The sequence below is a fragment of the Cryptomeria japonica genome, chromosome 2 (genome assembly GCF_030272615.1).
Source record: "Cryptomeria japonica chromosome 2, Sugi_1.0, whole genome shotgun sequence".
NCBI lineage: Eukaryota > Viridiplantae > Streptophyta > Pinopsida > Cupressales > Cupressaceae > Cryptomeria > Cryptomeria japonica.
Genome location: NC_081406.1, coordinates 31241069 through 31262771, shown reverse-complemented (window position 1 = coordinate 31262771; position 21703 = coordinate 31241069). Strand labels below are relative to the sequence as shown.

Below are 21703 nucleotides of genomic sequence, written 5' to 3'. Positions count from 1 at the left end.
GGAGAGCAAGAAATTATAGCCTATTTCAAAAAAAATTGCACCCAAAAAGGAGCAAGAATGAGCAAGTTATGGCCATTTGATGTTGAATTGCAAAATCCAAAAAGCTCAATGAGAGGGGGGTCCAAAAATTTTGAAAAATGATGACCTGGCGTTGATGTCAGCAATTCACTATGTTAAATTTGATGGCTGTATGACCGTCACAAAAACTTCACCTCTCTGCTGACTGGGCGTCTGTACTGTACGGACTGCTGACTAGATAGGTGACTATGCAAGTGACTGTGCAAGCCATACTGTACGGATTTGCTGAATGGGTGAGCCACGTGGTATCTGCATGGTAGTCGTATGGATGATGTGGCACTGTGTACAAAGGTGACATGTCACAGGTTGTACCCACGAGCCAGTGGCCGCCTGCCACATGGCAGATGCGAGTCCTTCTATCTGTTTGACTGTTGGCGGGAGGAGGCTACCAGACGCGGACCGGAAGCCTGCGATAGCAGCGGTGGCTGAGGTAGTGAGTGCCAGAGAGGAGGTAGTGGGCACTGGGTGGAGCTGCTACCGAGGAGCTGGGGATGGTGGCGACGTCGATGGCGTACACAATGCGGGCAATGGCGGGAGATGCAGAGCGGCCAGCGGGAGAGTCCGGCGCAGTGGCGGTGGTGACGGTCTATGGGTATAGGTCATGGTGGTTGCAGCAGGTCCGGACATGCAGAGTCCGACAGGCAGGTACGCGGCAAATGGTAGAGATAGACCTGCAAGGTACGGGCGCCACAGGGGGGGGGGGGGGGGGGGTCTGCGAACCCCCCAAAAAAGCACCTTTTTTTTTTATTTTCAATTTTTCAATTTTTCCGAAAATTTTTGATGATTTTTATTTAATTCTTTTTGATGGAAATTTTTTTTTTTGAATTTTATTTTCGGAAAATAAAATTTTTTTGAAATTCATACAATATTAGCAAAATTGGCAAAAAAAAATTTCTCACCAAAATAGGCCGACTTTATAACCAAAATTCATGGAAACGGCCTTCTGGACACAATGGCAGGGTCGGATCTGGTCTACGACACCTCCAAAAGATGCTTCTCCTTAGATCTACCTCTTGACGTCGTAATAATGCCTCTTTAAGACGAATCAATGAAGCCCCAATGGCTCTGATACCATGTGAGATTTTGCCAAGATCAAGAGCTCAATGAAAAGTACAAAATAGAGACACAATATAGGACAAGATTAAACTGTATTCTCATCAATAGAAAATGATCAATAATATCAAATTACATACAATGTAGATGAGCTTGCTTATATAGGCAAGGCTAGAGATATGTGAGCACACAAGCATGACATGTGGCTCAATAATAAACAAGGGTAGGTAGGAGATAGGTGTGGGTAGGTAGGAGAAACAATATAATATTCCACATGAGGTGGATCACCCATTGAAGGTGGAATTATCACTCCACAATAAGTGGATATGATAAAGTAGTAGCTTTCTTTGCCTATAAAGGTTACCAAGTTTACCAAATGGACGTCAAATCTGCCTTTCTGAATGGTAACCTTGAAGAAGAGGTATATATGGAACAACTAGAGGGTTATCTTTTACATGATGATGAGAGTTTTTTATTTCGATTGAAGAAAGCCTTGTATGGTTTGAAGCAGGTTCCAAGAGGATGGTATTCTTGGTTGGATAAATACTTGAAGGAGCAAGGATTCCACAAAGGAAATGTAGACAACAACTTGTATGTGAAGATAAATGGAGATCACATGATTATAGTGGTTGTATATGTGGATGATATTATCTTTGGTGGAGACAAGGACATCATGTGCAAATAATCTGTAGATTAGATGAAGACAAAATTTGAGATGTCTATGCTAGGTGAGTTGTCCCATTTTCTTGGTTTGTAGATCTCATAGTAGGATAAAGGAATTTTCATCTCCCAAACCAAGTATGTGAAAGACATGCTAAAGAAATTTCAAATGGAGGACAACAAACTGGTAAGTACTCCCATTGTTATCGGTTCTAAGTTGAGCAAACTAGATGAGTCACCGGAATTTGAGAAAAAACTGTATAGGTCTATGATTGGTAGTCTATTATATTTAACAACATCTAGACTGAATATTATACAAGCATTTTGCATGGTTGCAAGATTCCAAGCTTCTCCTAAGCTGTCTCACCTAAATGCAGTCAAAAGAATCTTCAGGTATCTGCAAGGAACTATCAACTATGGCTTGTGGTATCCAAAGAAAGAAGACTTCTCTTTTGAGACTTATACTGATGCAGATTGGGCAGGAAGTATTGATGTCTAGAAAAGTACAAGTGGAGGTGCTTTCTACTTAGGAGATCAGTTAGTATCATGGCACAACAAGAAGCAAGACTCAGTGTCATTATCCACTGCTGAGGCCGAATATATAGTTGCTGCTACATGTTGCTCATAAGTGCTATGGATGAACTAGACATTGAAAGATATATAGGTGGAGATACCGGATCCTATTCTAATTAAATGTGAAAACTCAAGTGCAATCAACATCTCCAAGAATCCAGTCATGCACTCAAGAACAAAACACATTGCAATCAAGTATCACTTCTTGAGGGAGAAGGTAGCAAACAAAGAGGTCATAGTTGAATATGTTCCAACTGGTGAGAATATTGTTGACATATTTACCAAGCCACTTCCTTTAGGTTCATTTGAGTACTTAACACAAAAGATGGGAGTTGTCCCACCATCCAGCAACACTTAAATGCGTAGGAGGATGTATGATTCAGGGGGAGTCAATCTTTGTTACTCTCTTTAGACTCTTGAATCATAAAGAATGGAAACAGGGGCAGATTGTGTTCTAACTAGATGTAGCCAAGGAAGAGATTATTGGTGTCAAACTAAGGTTCCCTTTGCCATTGTTGTCAAAAGGGGAGAGAAATTGGGAAAGTGAAAAAGATAATATTGACATCAATGCCAAAGGGGGAGATTGTTGGCATTGATTTGTCATTAATGTCAACTGGTATGGTGGAAGACAAGTAGGTATTAAGACTGTTAGTGACATCATCGGTAAGAGATGATATGAAGTTGTGTCTTGGTATGACGAGTTGTAACCGGTTTAAAGGCTGGATGTTTGCTTGTGATAATGATTGTGATAAAGAGGTAGAGTGACAAAAAGATCACAAACCACCAGAGGTGATGTTGTTCTATTGGTGTAGTGTACACTACCGATTAGCAGTAGGAGAAGGTCTCACCAGTAAGGGCTTGTACCGGTATGAGTTTGATGAATGATTAGGTTTAAACCAACCTTGTGTTGATAAGATGAGTATATGTTGATGTGATGCCACATGAAGTTGAGGTGGCGAGCATGCAGAGGTTAGTGAAGTTTCCATCAACTCGGTTGTTGGAGCAGTTAGTCGACATTAAATGAAACACCTAAAAATCATGGGTCGATAATAAATTGATACGGCTCAAGGAAGAATGAACGATAGAGAAAGATCAAGGAGTTTTTGGTGCCTAGATCAAAGCAAGGAAATTATATTGCAAGAGGACCTCGAGAAGGAAATAACTGGGTCATAAATGAGTCAACAAATTTCAAGGCTGGAAATCATGACCGGGTTTGCTATTTTTGGTAAATATATTTTGGATAGATCGAAAACATGTGATGGATTATTCCTCCAATGCAGGTGTGTAATCCAAGGTAAACCTGATCAGATTCGATGTAGATTTGGTCAAAAGAAGGAAACCTTAGCCACCCTCTATTTGAATTGGTTTTTGGCAGTAAATATTGACTTTAAATATGGTGACCTAAGATAGATAGAGGTGTTGTTGAAAAAGGGAAAAGAAGAGAGTGAAATTATTGTCCATAAGCAAAAAGAGAAAAATTCTTGAAGTGTTTATGAGTGAAGATTGAACCAGTAAGGAGAAGTAGGGTAAACCGGTGTAAGGAACAAACCAACAGAGTGAGCATAGAATGCAAAGGTGAAAATTTGGAAGAAGCAGTACCTAATAGAGAGTTACCAAGTGCAATTTGAATTCAAAAGAATAAAGGGAGATAAGATTAAGCAGAGTTAGAACCATCAAGAAGGATAAGTTGTAGTGTGTGTTGAGTTGATATAGACTGGTAAGATAGAGACCGATACTGCAAGGCTTTAAAATGTTGCAAAATTTTATTTGCAGCAAGGATCTCATTGGTAGATCTAAGTTTTAATATTGTTTTCACTGAGTTGGTGCTTAGTGCAGTGGTTGTAGCTCCTTAGGTTGTAACCTATAAATTGTGCATGGATTGGTGCTCCTTTGAGTTGGTGCTCATTAATCAAGGGTTAATGCTCCTTGGGTTGGTGCCCTAAAATTTGTAATCAGATGTTTTCATTGTGAGGCTGGATTGGAGCAGAAGATCTCTAGCAACTATTTTCACTAAGGTCTTTCCCACATTGGGTTTTTCTCGTATATCTAGTGTTATGTGTTGCATCTTCATTTGTGTGATGTATTAATCCTTTGGTTATTTGTCCTACACACATTGTTTACATTGCTTTGGTAACCATTCTGCATCTTGTGTATTTCATATTGAACCGATATAGAATTGATTAAGTAAAAATTGTTTAAATCACTGATTCACCTGCTTCTCAGTGATCCATTGTATCCAACGTCAAAACCCGAAGAACAAGACCTAACATGCAAAATGAACCAGGTCAGCCTCTACCAAGAGATTCCGCCATAAAATCCAAAGGATAAAATGTAGAAGGACAACCACATGCCAAGAAACATCGAGATCAACACCCAAGGCTCTGCAAACTTTGAAATGGGTTCCAGTAGATCACCAAAATAGGTATTAGGCAACTGGTAACAAAGGAACAACCGGTAACAAGAAACTGTCATGGAAACTGGTATAGATATCTTGTCAGAAAGTGATCCAAAAGATATGTGGTTTGAAAGAAAGAAAGATGATCATATCTTCAAGTAGAATCCAACTCCACAGGATCCGATGAGCCAAAATCGGGACACATAGAAAGGAAAACTAAAACTGCAAACAAAATAGAAAATAAATGTTTCTAGTTGATCTGCAAGATTGTTGTTAAACAAGGATGCTCCTGCATCACATGTGGATAAGAGCAGTTAAGGGACAATTAACACTTGTCACATGCCTACAAATTTAGATTATTGTACATGTGAATAAGCTAGAGGGATAGGATTAAAAAAGGAAAGAGGTAAGTGGATTAATTAATTAAATAGAAGTATTTATTTACTAAATAGAGGAAAGGGATAGAAAATATTAATTAATTAATTAATAATAGAAAAGGATAATAATTAATTAAATGGGTAAAACTATTTTTTAATCAATAGAAGACATTAGGATAAAATAATTAAATATATTATAAATATGTATTTAATTATAAAACAATTTTAGGTGTCGACATTGATAATATTAGAAGAAAATATAAACAAAGGGGACCTAGTAAGGCGAGTAAAAAATAAGAGAAAGAGAATATGCATGCAAAAATTAGGTAGTGCATAATAATCTCATTTTTGTACTCTTGCATATGACATTTCAATTATAACTAGACATTAAATAAACAAATAAACTAAGCCAAATATAATACAAGTAAATAATAAAAATAAAATTCTGACACAAGTTAGGTTTATCAAGTTGGGTATCCTTGGCCCTGGAAGATGTCCACTCTACAAATGTAAAGATGAATATTTTGGTCATATCTCACTCTCATGTCCCTGTGTAGAAGGTTGTTGGAAACACTTCACCACAATTCTCAATCTACAATTCCCTTTCCCACTCAAATTAAGTGATTGGTTTGGTATGTGCCTTAAATGAAAAGAAAAAGGGATGTTTAGTAACCTATGGTAAATAATCCTCTCATCTATATGGGAACTCTAGAAGGAGTGCAATCGAATAATTTTCAAAGATCAATCCATGCCTAGGGATTGCTTGATAATAAAGATGGAGGCACTTATTGAGGAATTGGAAAATTCAGTAGCAAAAAATAAAACATTAAAAGGCAATTATTACACTAATTGGGATGGGAAAATGGTCAAGCTATCAAAGGATCTAATTATCCCACCTTTGCTTGGGGGTGATTCAAATAACTTTGTTGAAACTCAACAAAAATTAGTTTGGGTGCCACCTAAACTTGGGTGGATTAAAATAAACTTCGATGGTACCTCTAAGGGCAATCCAGGCCCTAGTGGTATTGGTTGTGTAGCTCAAAGTGAAGAGGGAGTTATGTTAGTAGAATGATCTAAAATAATTAGTGTTTCCACAAATAATATGGTAGAATTTAGGGCAACTCTAAGGGCTTTAGAGTTGGGCAAGGAGATAGGAGTTGAAAATATTCACCTTGAAGGCAATTCTCACATCACTATAAATGCCATCAGACAAAATTATACCTCAAACTAGATCCTAAGTAAATGGTTGACATCAATAAAATAGTTGATCAACAACTTTACAATTTCAAAATCTAGCATGTGTATTGAGACAAATTTGTAATAAAAGCTTGGATATTACAAACTTGGGGACAAATTTGTAAGAGTCCTTCCAAATTTGGGGGTATTCAACAAGTTAGCTTGTTGAAGGCATAAAGGCTTTAATGCCTTTGGAAGACTTTACTCCAAATTTGAGAAGTGACCTCCTCAAATTTAGGGAAAGGGGATAATTAAACAGTTTAGGCTAATTGATTAGGACTAGATAGGTTCTAGAAGAATTTAGAAAGGGGGTTTAGGAGGCAAGAGGGAGATGTAGGAAAATGCAAGTGGGTGAGGGATAATAGAATTTAATTAAAATAAATTGTTTTATTTCAATTATGGTTGCAAGTGGAGGATTAAATAAATTAGATTTATTTATTTAGGGTGAACTATTTAATTAAATGCAAATTTAAATAAAAGTAGAGAGAAGGTATTTAATTAAATAAAATGATTTATTCAATTAAATGATGTGAAATGCTTAAGTGAATTTAAATAAATAAATTGAATAATTTTTTTAATCAAATAGAGGAATGTGGATAATTTAATTAAATTAGATTTAACTAAATAGAGAAATGAATAAAATGAACATTAAATATTCATTTAGGAATGTGGTCATTTTTATACGTCTACAATATGGACGAGGAATTTTTAAGGCTTGGATGCTGACTCATTCCTGAGGGACTAGTTTGAAGGTTTCTCCCGAGTCGAGGTTGATTAGACAAGCGAGGATAACAGTTTCGGAGGCATAAAAGGATTGGATAGCTTCTGAGTTAGAGATGGGAGATCATGGATTTCTCTAAGAAATCAGAGCTCAAGTTGCTTATTGTTAGGGATTCTAAAGCAGAATTTGTCCAATCAAGGAGGAATAAAATCAGAACAAAATCATTCACAATAGATGAGCCTTAGAAGGATGCAGTGGATTTGATAGGCATGAATTCTAGAGTCTACAGTCATGTTGAAAAACACCAAAATGATGATTTTTCATGTGAATGAGTATCACCAAATGAAGTGCTAAAATGTTATAAATACAATGGAGTGGTGACTTTATTGGTAGAAGAGAAAAGAAACCTTTTTCATTTTCTTAGAGTGGTTTTTTCCTCAGGAAGGAAGATGATGTTTGAGCTGGATCGTGCATGGAGTTGTTGTGTGCTCTATGATACCAGATGGGTGTTTTTTTGTTTTCTCCTATGTGAGTTCGTTTATTGTCAGAGGGGTTGTGAAAGTGAGAAGGATTGTCAGAGGGGGTGTGAAAGCCTTTTCTTATAAGGAAAAGCCAAGCATGACACATCCTCTGCTTCTACTCTGCCATAGGATGGAAGGGGGTTCGAAGAAGGAGCCCATAGAGGAATGAAAGAAGGATTTGTTTGGGTGGGGAGTGGCAGCCAATCATCTTTGTGATGACATGGAAGCTGCAACCCCTCCCCAACATATTACATTTACCTTAAAGCTCCTCTTTCCACTTTCCCTGGTCATGGGCATCAAAGCTCGAGCTCCTCTTTCCATTTTCTCTGTTCCTAGGCATGAAGGATTCCTCTTCTATTTGGAAATGACCTGTTGGACAAAATGTAACATCTCACATTCCATCTGAAGGTATCAGGGTGATAATGGCATGGCTCAAGTGGTTTTACAAGTTGTATAGTCATTGGGGTTCCTTTTTTGGTTCCAGTAGTGATTCTAGACTCTAGGTGAAGGGAGCAAGTTGTATAGTCATTTACAGAGAAAATGAAAAGCATTTAGTGTCAAGCTTTGTGTAGGTTCTTGAAGGAGTTATATATAAATTTATTTTGTGACGGTCGACAAAAGTAGTAATTTTATTCAATAGAAATTAAATTATGATCTATTTCTCTCCGATGTATAATTCTATCTCTTTCAAATGATCAGAATCATGAATTTTAACTTTTTTCATTTGTTTCATTGTTATGGTGTATGTAATTTTTCATTTAATTCTTCCTATTATGCCAAGGAATGCAAAATTTCTGTTAGTCTGGAATCATATTAAGGATTCACCTAATTGTAATTGGTGGGTAGATTATAGGTATGAGTAAATGACAACTTTATGGAGGAGGGAAAGCATGTACATGATAGTCATAGAAAACCTCCATATATATTACATAAACATCCATAGCATATAAAATCATAAGAGTATTAAGAATGAAAGTATCAAACACCACAATAGATAGGAATACAACATAATTAGTAAAACATGCATGCAACTCAATTAAAGGGAATGTCTTTTGAGGATCCAATTCCATGATAGATGTTATAGAAAAATCACAATTTCATAATCAAAGGAAAACAAGAAAACATATTCACCCAAAATGAATCAACTATTATAATAGGAAGGTCACTTCACCAAGTCAACATCAAGACAACAGACCAATGCCTTATCCTAGGGCATATAGTCACTTACAATTGAAAGACAACCTGATAATAAACTTCAATAAGATTCATTTATAGATAAATAGGAATGAATATGCCATTACATACATAACCCAAATTCATACGTAAAATGAAAAACCCTTGACCATTCAATTCATAGTGAAAACATAAATTTAGCACAAAGACAATTATGTGAAGATCTCAAATAGAAAATGATATTGATATTATATTCATAATGATATCAGAAAGTAAATTCAAAATGTGATTCAGCTATGCAGTTATCAAATTCTTGAACAGTTGAACTATTATAACTATATCACAGTTTTCAAAATCAATAAAAGTGGCCAACTGGCCATCCCTCTCTACTGATCAAAAAGAAAAAATGGCCATCCCTCTCAAATTAATCTTGGAATCCTTTTATAAGATGAGGATTCAACAAGCTTAGAATTACTGTGAGGAATCTTGGGTAGCAACCTGACATTTCTTCTTTTGCTTTAGCATGGCTTGCCACCTGTCCACCTCTTTGTCTGTTGGTCAACTAAATGCCTTTACCTCTTCCAACTTTGCAACTGAATCTATCCATCTGGCATCTTTAACTGCCCTGGCCTTAACAATAAAATTTGCATGGTCAACCTCAACCTTGAATAGTGAATCAAGCATATCGTTAAGAAAATCAACATCAACCTATTCATCTATATGCTTGATTATTTCTTCTTCCTCCAGAATCAAATCAAATTCACTGGTCCAATTAGAAACTGATCTCAAATCTCCATTACTACCATAAATTGAAGGCACTAATTTACTATAACCTTCCCCAAATGTTTGCAATTTTTCATTTATAAGCACATCCTTCCCTATGAAAAATGCATAAGCTACATTGATTACCTCCACCATGTCTTTAGTGACATTGATCTTGGGAGGGGACTCGTCACTATACATCATTGTAGTATCTAGCTTATCCATTAATCTGCTTCTTCCTGACCAACATTAAACAAAGGTCCAAGACAAATGACAACCTCAGAGGATGTTTTACTTGCCTCTTTCAAAGAAATGTGCAAATCATGCACTACCATCAATTTTCCTTTCAAGACATTAATCCTATGTTTCAGAATTCCTGACGCAATAGAGATAGCCCTGGCATTTTGTTCATTTTCAAGATTTTCAATTTTCTCTGTGTATTCCTCCATTTTTGTTGTCACATCAGTTGGTATTTCTTGTACTTGTTCTGTAATCTGTATTGGAGGGGGCTCATTTGTAATTTTTTCTTTCAACTCCAATAACTCTTCCTCCAGAGTGACATTCTTCATTATTGTCTCTTCATATTTTTTAGATAATGCAATCAATTGGCTATATGTTTTTCTGTATCTTCTTGACAAATCATCTGTTTTGATAAAACCATGAAAGAAACTTGAGTAAAAAATGAGGCAATCTCTGTGTCAGTTGTGTTTTGCAAATTCCAGATCATTCTGTTAGCTTTCTTTTCTACTTGGATATTTAGGTGAGGCTTTTGAGTGGAAGGGGCCAAAGACCAAGCAGCAAGTGTCTTTGACTTAGGATTAAATCTTGATCCTCTTCTTACATCTCCAATTTCAAATTCAGTTTTAAACATTAGGTCCTCTTGCTTCCTAATCTGATCAATAATAAAAATAGATTGGATATCCTAGTCAGGCATCATAATCATACCAGTACTCTTAATCAATTGTCTTGCCTGTTCTACAGATATTTGCTCCCTGTCAGAATCATATTGTTGCAGTGCCTTGATGATCTCCTCTTTCTTTTCTACATTTCCTTCCTCTATGATCAAATTTTGTCTTAATTGATTTTGTTTCAACCTTGTCAAAAAAATTTTAAATTCATCTGACTTAATAAAGTCATCATCTTTCATGAACTCATTTGACAACATCACATGCTCATCAAAGCCTTGAGCAAGGACTTTGTTTATTTCTCCCTGTTCTTCATTCTACCCTCCTTCTCTGAGATGTGTCCTTATTTGATGAAAGTAGTGTCCTTGTTCTGTAACAATTGCAGGTGGCACTCGAGTAGATTGAACTTCATCTCCACTCTCTACATCATTAGGAGACACACTAAGTGGCCTCTTTCCATATGAAGAATGTCCATCTTGGGCATCTTGCTGCTGAGCAACCACTTTTGGAATTTGAGGCATTTGTTCCATTAGAGTTTCATATAAAATCAACATTTTGTTAATCCTCTCTAGGTACGGGTTATCAGGGCAAAAACCTGAGAAACTAGGGTCAACAACCTTCAATTATGCTTCAAATCTCATCAAATTTTTCCATTTTCTTCTCCTTTCTTGTACTTCTTCTTTTCTTAGCAAATTTATAACCACATCTTCATCATCCAATGGTTCATGGTCCTTTATTGTCGCCCAAGGTGTCATTTTTTGTAATGCACATTTAATAAATTGTTCAGGATCACAAAATCTAGACACAACATTAACCAACCTATACTGTTTAAGGAAATTGTTTACTTCATCAAAGGAACTCCTACCAATGGTAAAATCAGACACAACCCAAAGCCTAGGAAGAAGAGAACCCTTCCTATGTTTGTCAAGGTATTCTTTTTCAACTAGGGTCAATTGCCAAATGAACTCCATAAAAGCAATCCTAATTGGAACAAATTTTGGTAAAATATGGGGAGGCTGAGGACATCCATAGATTCTGTTCACCGTAAAGTTATCAAAAGAGAAAAAGTCCCCCCAATTATGTGAAATAGGCCAGTTTCAAACATACTAGTAAGGTCTCAAAACTCTCCTAACATTAATTGACAATCATTCCCTATTTATTTCTAGCATTTCCATAATTGGCAAAACAATCCAATTTTCAAAGAAAAGGAAAGAAGATGGGGAAAACTACTGTCCCAAACCTAGGTCCATCTTTGTATTGGCATTAAGACACATAATTCTTCTTTGAAAAGCTCCAATTCTTTATCCATGAACTCAACATTGTAGAAAAAGATTAAATGTATCAGCAATGAATAATGCTTGAATGTAGGGTTAGGTGCACCACTCTGAATTTCAACTAGAGTATTATGAATGTGTTCAACCACATAGCCCACATAATCATAATCTTTGTTAACATCGGGGTGTTGAATGTCCATATCCATCATCAGTAATTCAGCTAACACTGTTGAATCTCCATCAAAATCCAACACTCTGTATAATCCATAGATTGTACAATGCGTATAATGGCGGAAAGGTGTGATGTCAAATGGTGGTTCGATACTATCTGGAATTATAACCGGTTTCCTATTCACCCTAGGCATTAATCTGGGCATTGCATGCTTCTTGATAACAACTTTTTATTTGTCATAATCCTCTATAATCCGCTCCAAATCTACATTTGTACATGCAGCACAAGTAATCTGGAAAGCTTCAACAAAGCTAGCTCTGTTAATTGAAACTAGAGCAAACTAGTTTTTTCTTTTGATTACCCTAGATATTAGGCAATAGCATTTGGCCAACTCTTTGATCAAATCCACATCAACATACACATCTAGCATAATTAACTTTTCCATATTTAAATCCCAAGGGTTTGACATCAGGACACCCTTAACTCTATTGGCAGTGGGCCAGCATCCCTCGCGGGGATTCGTGACATGGTTTAATAGCCTCCTATGGATTCTATAAGTCTAGTGGTTGTATCGAGCATTGAGGGCGATCTTTTGGTGTAACGGTAACCTTAGCTTGTAACAAGTGGTATTAGAGCCTGGTCATAGGTTCGAATCATGCAGACCACGACGAGTGACGCTAGAAGGGGGATTGTTGGCAGTGGACTAGCATCCCTTGTGGGGATTCATGACATGGTTTAACAACCTCCTATAGATTCTACAAGTCTAGTGGTTGTATTGGGCATTAAGAGGTTGATCTTTTGGTGCAACGACAACCCTAGCTTGTAACAAACCCTATTTTTCCAGAAATAATGAAACAGAGCAGAACCAGTCATATGAAGCATGGTCGGGTTTTTGCATTGGCTCCATAAATCTTTCCATGTCAAATCATTTGTATTCAAAGCAATGGAAGTTCCTTGCAGCAAATCTACAAATTCTTCTTTGTATTTCTTATCCTTCTTTTCCTCAGTGGCCTTGGGATCTAGTTCCACTCATCGCCTTGGTCATTTTAGCTGCAAGAGAAAAACTTAAGCAATTTTCTGAAATTTTCCCACACCCAACACTCTGAATTCTCCAATGTTGTTGTAGAGATCAATTCACTGGATTACCTTGAAGATAGAATGCATTAATGCAATTATACAAAATCTCAGCTCGATTATGCAATTTATGGTATTTGGGCACCGTCACTTCTCTCAAGTCTCATTAATTGCCACACTTGCATGAAATAGCTACTGTGGCATTAATTCAAAGCTGAAGTACTCGAGCAAAATTTGAATTCATTCCCTTCTATTTGATTGCAATTTCCATTCAAAACTTTAACAGAACTCGGCAAACAAGTCCACATGTCAATCCCCATCTTTAATCGCACACTCGGAATTGGTTATAACAATTTGGAAAGTAACCGACAAGTTAGCGACAATGCTACCACATCTTCTTAACTGCAAGCTCACAACCCCTTTTATGAATCCTCAAAGAATCTCATGAGTGACCAATAGCTGTTGATCTTCATCAAGCCCTTCAGTCGCAACCTTGCAACAATATTTGTAATATTCTTTCTTTACCTGCGAGCTGGCAACCACTGCAAATCTAAAAAAATAACTTATTTCATTTCAAGCTCACAACTTGAAACTTAATTTGACTTAAACCCTTGCGATCCCATGACAACAAGACACTTAAATGCCATCGCATGCTTGCAACACTTTTTGACTTAAGACTTACAAACTCGCGAGCATGTGATGACCACAAAATATGACCAAAACTTACCTGTCGCCAGATCACAACATAAAATGCTAAACAACTTCAAAACCTGTGAGCAAGTGACGAAACCAACTAAGCTGCGATAACAACCACATCGCATGATCACAAATTAAAATGAATTAAATGCGAACACCGCACGACCTTGCGATAACATAAAATCAAACCCAATTGCAACCTCGCAACATAAAATGGTCAAGTGCAAAACATCTTGCAAGGTAGAGACAACTAAAATCTCCTAGTACTTGCAAGCTCGTGACTTAAATTGACTTGACGATAAAGAACCTGCAAGCTAGCGATAACCATAAAATATCAAAACTATTTATCTCTTGACTGTAGCAACCTAGGGAGTACCAACAAAAATTGATGTTTTATGTTAATGACTTACTCACTAACTCTTGCGGCTCTAATGCATGGCATCAAACCAGTTTGAGACCTCACGACCAAAGCAATTTCATTAACAATCTCTAGCTTGCTAACAAAAAATGCTAGCACCCAAAAAACTAGAGACCTCACGATTTAAACCCAAACCAACACTCGCTAACTCACCATTTAAATTGTTAAACATGAAATTTATTTGTGAGTTAGAGATGAAACATTAAACATGTCTAATTGTTTGACCAACCATTTGACCACACTTGACATTGACATGAGCAAATAAAGAGAGGACAACTCAGATTTCAACACACAACAACTTCGGTTTACTAGCCAACTAAGACAAAAAACAAACACAATACCTTAATCGCCATGAACATCATGTTAAACATTTAATGTAGAACAGTAGAAAGGTTCTAACAGTTATGCAATATGAATAATTTTATGGATCTTGTGACACAAATTGTTGCATTTCATGTTCAACATAATGTGGAACCAATCTACTAATAATTCAATTGTTTACTAATAATTCAGAAAATAAATTCTAATTGTTTACTAATAATTCAAATTCACAATTAAAAATATGAAATAAGTATCCATTCTGATTGACAAATTCAAGGAATACAATATCAAAAATCATCAATGACAACTATAGTATTGTAAATTGAAATTGTGATATGACTCAAGAACTGTAGTATAATTATAAATGCCTATAAACTGACTGCTAATTCACTTAAGTGACTCAGTCTAAGGCTTCTAATTCCAAATGGACTCAAGATCTAGAAACTGACTAGTACTAATAGGTTCATCTTCATTCTGAGTCGGGTATTCAATAATTTCTTCATCTTCATGTCGACTCTGAGTCTATGCTCCATCATTTATCTCAGCACTAGCACTAGCAGCAGCACCACTAGCTTTTAAAGTGTTGCACAACCCTCGTCTTTCATGCATAGAATTCCAGATTCCTAGTGCCCTATCATATGGAAAATCTCTAACATTATACTGAGTTACAAACAACCTCAAGCAAGTTTCCAAAATTTTGTCTAATTTGTTTTTGATCTTTGATTTCAAAAGCCCTAATGCACTGAAAACTCTCTCATCTTCCACCGACCCCAATATCATTGTTTGACATAAATTAGCAAGTTTTGATGTAAATATTTTGGCATTGCAATACACAATACTTCGCTTTGATCTATCATTTTCCAAAGTCTTGTGATTGATCCAAGTTCAAATGGGTTCTCCAAGTCAATCAGCTGTTGTTTCATAGTCAATGCAAAGTGTTTATATTGTTTTTTAAGATGACCTAAGTTTAAAATTCCCTCTATCGGCTGTCCATTGCAATATGCATCTTTTGAAAATGTCAATATCAATTCCTCTATTTTTTTATGAAACACCTTTGCATCATTTGGATTATCTCCAATTAAATGCCAAAATTGAGGATACACACAACCCATGGCTTCAAGTATTTCTTCTTGAGGGAATCTTTCACGAATCTCAGTTGAAAGTTCATATGCAATAGACTTCAAATTATCACTAACAGATTTAACAATCCTGTCAAAATCTTCCTTTTTAACTGGTAGTGCTTTGCCTCGCTTGCCCTTCTTAGATTGGTGCATTGGTATCTGAAATCCTCTTACAAAGACACATAACTCATTTTTTGTATTGAAATGCAAAAAAATTTCAGCATAATTCAAATCTATAATTATTTGTCCTGTTAGATCTGAATATAGACCATCCAGGCTCAAGCATGTCATTTTATGTAGAGTGCTATACTCATTGATATACATTATTTTGTCTTGGGCTTTCTTAACAAGTTTGTTCATTGAATCCAGCATGGGGAGAAGACTACCTAAAGTTAACAGAGTCTCTATATCACTTAACTTATGTAAGAGATCAGGAGCTTTGTCTACTGTGAGGCATTGCTCATACATAAGTTCGATCAAGGATTGATATTCTGTTAGAACTCGTTCTGCTGGTCAATGCAAGGAGATCCATCTGGTCTCAACATCCCTGAGAATCTTGTTTCCTGCTATTACTTCCTCACCAAAAATCTGAAATTCTGCAAAATGTTTAGGACTTTGGTAGAAGTATGAGTGGAGCTCATGGACCAAATCTTCAACTTTTTACACTGTAGGAAAATTGATTACAATTATATATGCTAAATTCATTTGATGGGCTATGCAGTGAATGCCAACCATGTATGGTGCAATACTAGTTTGTAATCTTGCGCAAAGATCGGTCCTTTGACCTTGCATTACTACAGCTCCATCAACTCCAACACACACGAACTTGTTGGCAATTGTCAAGTCATCCATACCAACAATTTCATTCAAATCTTTCTTAACTTCCAAATATAAAGTTTTTGTTGTTGAATTGCCCCTCATTTTATGAACATAGAGTAGATGAGCTCGGCAAACATGTTCCTTTACGGTATACACATGTATAAAAACCCAAGCAGTGTTATCTACCATAGTAACTTCATCTATGGATAATGAAATGAAATTTGACTCTTTCACACTCTCTTGTAAATTTTTCTTTTCCACCTCAACAAGACAGTTTTCCATTTCCCATCCAGTGTTTATTGACCATTGTGACATAGGATAGTGAGGAACATTCAAAAAAGATAATAAATTATTATATTCTAGGAAATCTTTCATAGGACGCCCTCTCGACAGAATATGAAAAATAGCACTCATCTGAACAGTCTTTGAAAGGTTTGCATCTTTCGCTGCATGTTCAAGCCTAGTCTTGATTGTATTTATAAATCGACTATTAGCAATCAGTGTCATTTTGTGGTTGTTCTCTTCATATTCTGCAGCATACTTAACATGAAGACATTCTTCCTTTGATTTCCATCTTACTACTAGTGTTTCCTATCTGTCTATGATCTAATTTTCATAAACCTTTCCACTATGATTTTCTATGGTGTCAAGCTTTAGCTACGTCTTCTTCTCTCTTTTAGTTTTCCAACTACAAATCTTACACCTGCATTCTATTGGTTGTTCATCATTGTTTGGGACTGGTTCAATGAATGGGTACTTTTCTACCCAATCAATCTTAAAACTCCTTGTCATCTCCCACTCTCGCCCTAGTTTTACTTTCCTTTTTCTTTTCTTCCTACCAACATCATCTTCAGTACTAGCATTTGCATCCGAGTGAATTATCTCATTGTGTGTATCCCTTAGAACATCTTCTACTGTGTCGATATTTTCATCCTCATTTGATGCATTTAAATCAATGACAACCCCACCTTGTGGTGGTGGTGAGCTACTATGAATGGCTTCTACAACTGCAGAAGTTGATGGACTAGAAACTTTGCCAATTCCAAAGAAAGACTTTATGGTAGTATCTTTAAGTTTAAGTTTTGGGTGTTTTGATGGCCTCCCAATCCCTTCACCACCTTGAGGAGTCTCAGTCTCACCCTTGTCTGACATCTCAATCCCTTCACCACCCTGAGGAGTCTCACCCATGTCTGACTGTGACATATTGAGTCTTGACCTCTCACTATGAATTAAAAGTTAAAAATAATACTATCAAGTATGAAGAAATGATTACTTACTTTTATGCCTTCTCAATTCTCTGAATGAGGAATCAGGAATGCTTGGGCCTGTGTTGCAGGATTTTAACTTTGGCCCTCCACCCTACAATGAACTTTGACATTCCAACTCAAATTGTGGAATGTGAATCGAGAGATCCTAAATTTATTAATCAGATAAAAACAAATTATAAGAAAGAGTGTATTTATATCAATCCATGATTGCATTTTCAGCGAATTGCGTGGGTGTTTCAAAATGCATCTTGATTTAAGTAGGAAGAAATGGGTCCTCGAATGCTTATAATGTTTTAATTGATATTGGAGAATTTGGCTGATGCATGCAATGAACATTTAATTTACCATTGATGAATTAGGTCCTGGGTACGTGGTCATTTTACTATTTTTGGTGAATAACGAATGTGATCTAATACCCACGTCCGAGTGATTCTAGGAGAATATTATAGGCATGCACATCGAATGGTGTGTGGTCAATGGTGAAGCCAAAATATAGTATACTATTAACCCCAAAATTCTAGGCGATTTGACCACTATGTTGCCCCAGACTATTTGCCATTTCTTCAAAAAAAAAAAGCGGAATTTGCCAATTGGCGAAGATTCGCCACTAAAAAACTCTCTGGTGTTGTGTGAATAAGATGAGAGCTATTATATCAACCAATGATCCTTTTTAAAAAGAGCAATCATTGGAAAGTAATATTGGCCCATCTTCTTCTCATACACATACCCTTGAGCAAGGCAGGCAAAATCAAAATATTAACATTCTTACATCTTTAGACCCTCCTTATTCTCCTAGGACCTATCTTCAACATCAAAATATATATAGAGAGGATGATGTTATGCATTTCATTCATGATCTTTCCCCTCACATAGAAATTAGTAAAGATGAACCTTTAGATGATGAAGATGTTCATCCCAAATCTCCCAAAAAGGATAGGAATGACAAAGGAAATAATATTATCCTTTCACATGATATTCCTTCTTCATCTACAAATCCTTTTATTCCCCCTTACAAATTAGATTTAAAATAAATTCATGATTCTATCCCCCCAACTTTCCATTTGCAACATTCTTATAGTCGTGGGTTTCATATAATAAAAAAGCAAGGTTTTAGAGGACAAGGAATTGGGAAATTTGAGAGAGGAATTAATGTCCCTATAAACCCTCCTGCGCAAGCTACTACAGAAGGCCTAGGAGGCGATGCTCCTCTCTCTAAGGATGAAATCCATAGGCTTGAAAACTTTAAGAACTATCTTCAAAGGCAACAAATTAAAAGAGCCCACAAGAATGCTTCTTCTTAAAAACGTCTTTTTTGCTCATTTCATCAAACCCATGATCGCGATGTTGAAGATTGAATTGATTTTCAAAAATATATTCAAGATGGCATAAACAACGGCAAAATTAGAATCGTGGATAATAATCCTTCTTCTTCTAATATTTTTTCTCCTCCATGTCAAGAAAATGAATTAAAACATATTTATCATCCTGAAAGACTAGCTTTAAGAATCTATTGGAGATTGAAATATGATAAGACTATTTTATTTCCTCCTAAAACCAAAAACAAGAATCTTAAGCAAGTGAAAGGTGAGGAATATTGCATTTTTCATGATTCATATTCACATTCTCTTTGGAAATTCCATGCATTTAAGAAATTTGTTCAAAAAAAATATGATTATGCACGAATTTCTCTTACAATAGATCTAGCCTTCTTCCTTGATATGAACATAGTGCCTTAGCACTTCTTTTCTTTTCATGTTTCTTTTCAACTTATGACATAACTAGCCAACTTAATTGGGGGCTCTTTATCATTTGTGGTATTGTTTCAATTTTAAATACTTTGGAGTACCAACATGAGGCCCACTCTTCCTTCTTCTTCCCATTAATTTATCTTTGTGCATTATTCATTATTAGATCTCCTTTCTTGCATAGATTTATTATTATATGAGCATATAATTATTCTTTGGTTTTTCATCTTTGTTTGAAGAGGAGCATCTTTAACAAGTAATACACTTTTTCTCTTGCCCTCATTCTATTGAAAACTTACCTCTTCTATGGTTTTGATTATTTACAAGTATGATATACCCCTAGCATGTAATGATCTCCTGTGAAGTACATGATCCTTCCTTGAGAGGGTTTGTTCCACTAGGAAGGCATATCACTTGAAAATAATCACCATTAGAAGATGTGTAACGTTTCTCCTTGTTCTTCTCACTTGGGGGACAAGGATTTCGCTCCTTTCTCTTTCTTTCTATATCATTATTTCCTTTAGAGGCTACATTTTTCATATGTGATTATCATTTCTTACAATGGTATGTTCTTATGACTAATCCCTCTTGGGGAAATATGTGATGCTCTTTCTTTCCTCTCTTAGAATATTACCACTTCTTGAGATGTTTATTTTGCATATACTAATCTTTTCTTGCATATGTTCATGTAAGTTCATTGTGCATTTCCTTATGTTTAATCTCTCTCTAGAAGATTGTGTAAGCTCTTCTCATTGTTCCTACACTTGGGGGGCAATGATATTTCTCTCTCTCTTTTAAAGGATCCACTCTTTCCTATGTTGTGGATGGTTTGAGTTTTATTACTTGATGTCATTCCTTGTGTGAAATTTGTATTGTTTTCTCAAGGGGTCTTTCCTATAAAAGAGGTGTAAGTCCTTGACTACAACCTCTTTTACACTTGGTAATGTACATTTATAATAAATTTAACCATCCCCATTGGGATAAAAGTGAGTCATCCTTTGCCAAGAATCCCTTTCACCTAGCAATAGGATGAAGGCTTGAATTCTTGTTCTATTCACTGCTTCATTCTAGAGGATGTTATATTTGTCTAAGACAACTCCTCTTGGGGGCTAGATGTCTTTTGAACAAAGATCTATTCTCTTCCAAGGATCTTCTTTACACATGTAGCAAGATATCTCTTTTCAACTATCTTGTCCTTGCTTGAATAATATACCCTCTCTTGCTTGGATGTATGGAATTTTTGCATGATGGATATCTTCTTTGTGTCAAAGTAAGGTATCCTTGTTCTACTTTCCTTAAGATATCAACATTGAACAATGTTGATATCTTAAGGGGGGGCACCCACATTGCTCTTTTTGTATTATATTTCTCTTGTGCATTGTTTCCCTTATACAGTGGGACATTCTTAGAACCAAAGGGTAGCCTCTTAGATTGAGATGTCACCGCTTTTCCTTTGTACAGTGGGACATTCTCAGAACCAAAGGGTAGCCTCTTAGAGCGAGATGTCACCACTTTTCCCTTGTACAATGGGACATTCTCGGAACCAGAGGGTACCCTCTCAGAGTGAGATGTCATCACTTTTCCCTTGTGCAATGGGACATTCTTAGAACCAGAGGGTAGCCTCATAGAGAAAGATGTTGCCACTTTTCCCTTGAACAGTGGGTCATTCTCAAAACATGAGCACAACCTCTTAAAGTGAGATGTCACCACTTCTTTTCTCTTATGTAGGGTGATTATTCTTGGAACCAGAGCATGGTCTCTTAGAGAGAGAGGTCAAGCCTTTCCTAACATTTGTATTATACATCTTATACGGGTTGTAGCATACTCGGGCATAGACTCCTATGAGGTATTTTGAACCTCACTAGCACACATGCGCATGAGGTTGGGTGGAACTAACAGCATTTTCACCTTCCTCCCTTACATGGATCACCTAGAAAGACTAGGGGATAGTTTTCCATGTCCTTTTTCTTCGTGGATCACCTAATTCTAGGGGTGAGATGTCCATGGTGTCCTCTTGTTCACCTTTCTTCTCATGAACCCATAGTTTCACTATTGACGGTTCATGGATGATGTTATCTTTTCTCTTTTATGTGATTACTGGTGTTGATGTGATGGCATTGGTCTTTGTGTTTCAATTAGTTGTTTGAGACATTTGTATCGAGGTCTCTTTGGCTAGTTGATGTGTGGTCTTGTGTGTTTTGTCTTTGTCATGTGTCTTTTGTGCTTTGTCTTGTTTTGTTTGTCTTGTTCCTTTTGTTTTGTGTGCTCTTGCATATGTTTGAGTGAGTTAAGATCCTAAGATTAGGGGCATTTTTCCCTCAAGATTAGTGATGTCTTATAC

General features: G+C 36.3%; 1 protein-coding gene across 1 annotated transcript in view; it reads left to right on the top strand.

Moving 5' to 3' along the window:
• The first annotated feature begins 584 nt into the window (after positions 1 to 584).
• LOC131859023 (probable glucan endo-1,3-beta-glucosidase A6) overlaps positions 585 to 21703 on the top strand; it is a 100074-nt gene continuing 78955 nt past the window's right edge. Inside the window, exon 1 of the mRNA XM_059212537.1 lies at positions 585 to 723. Within this exon, the coding sequence (XP_059068520.1) occupies positions 585 to 723 (139 nt within the window). The remainder of the gene's footprint in view (positions 724 to 21703) is intronic.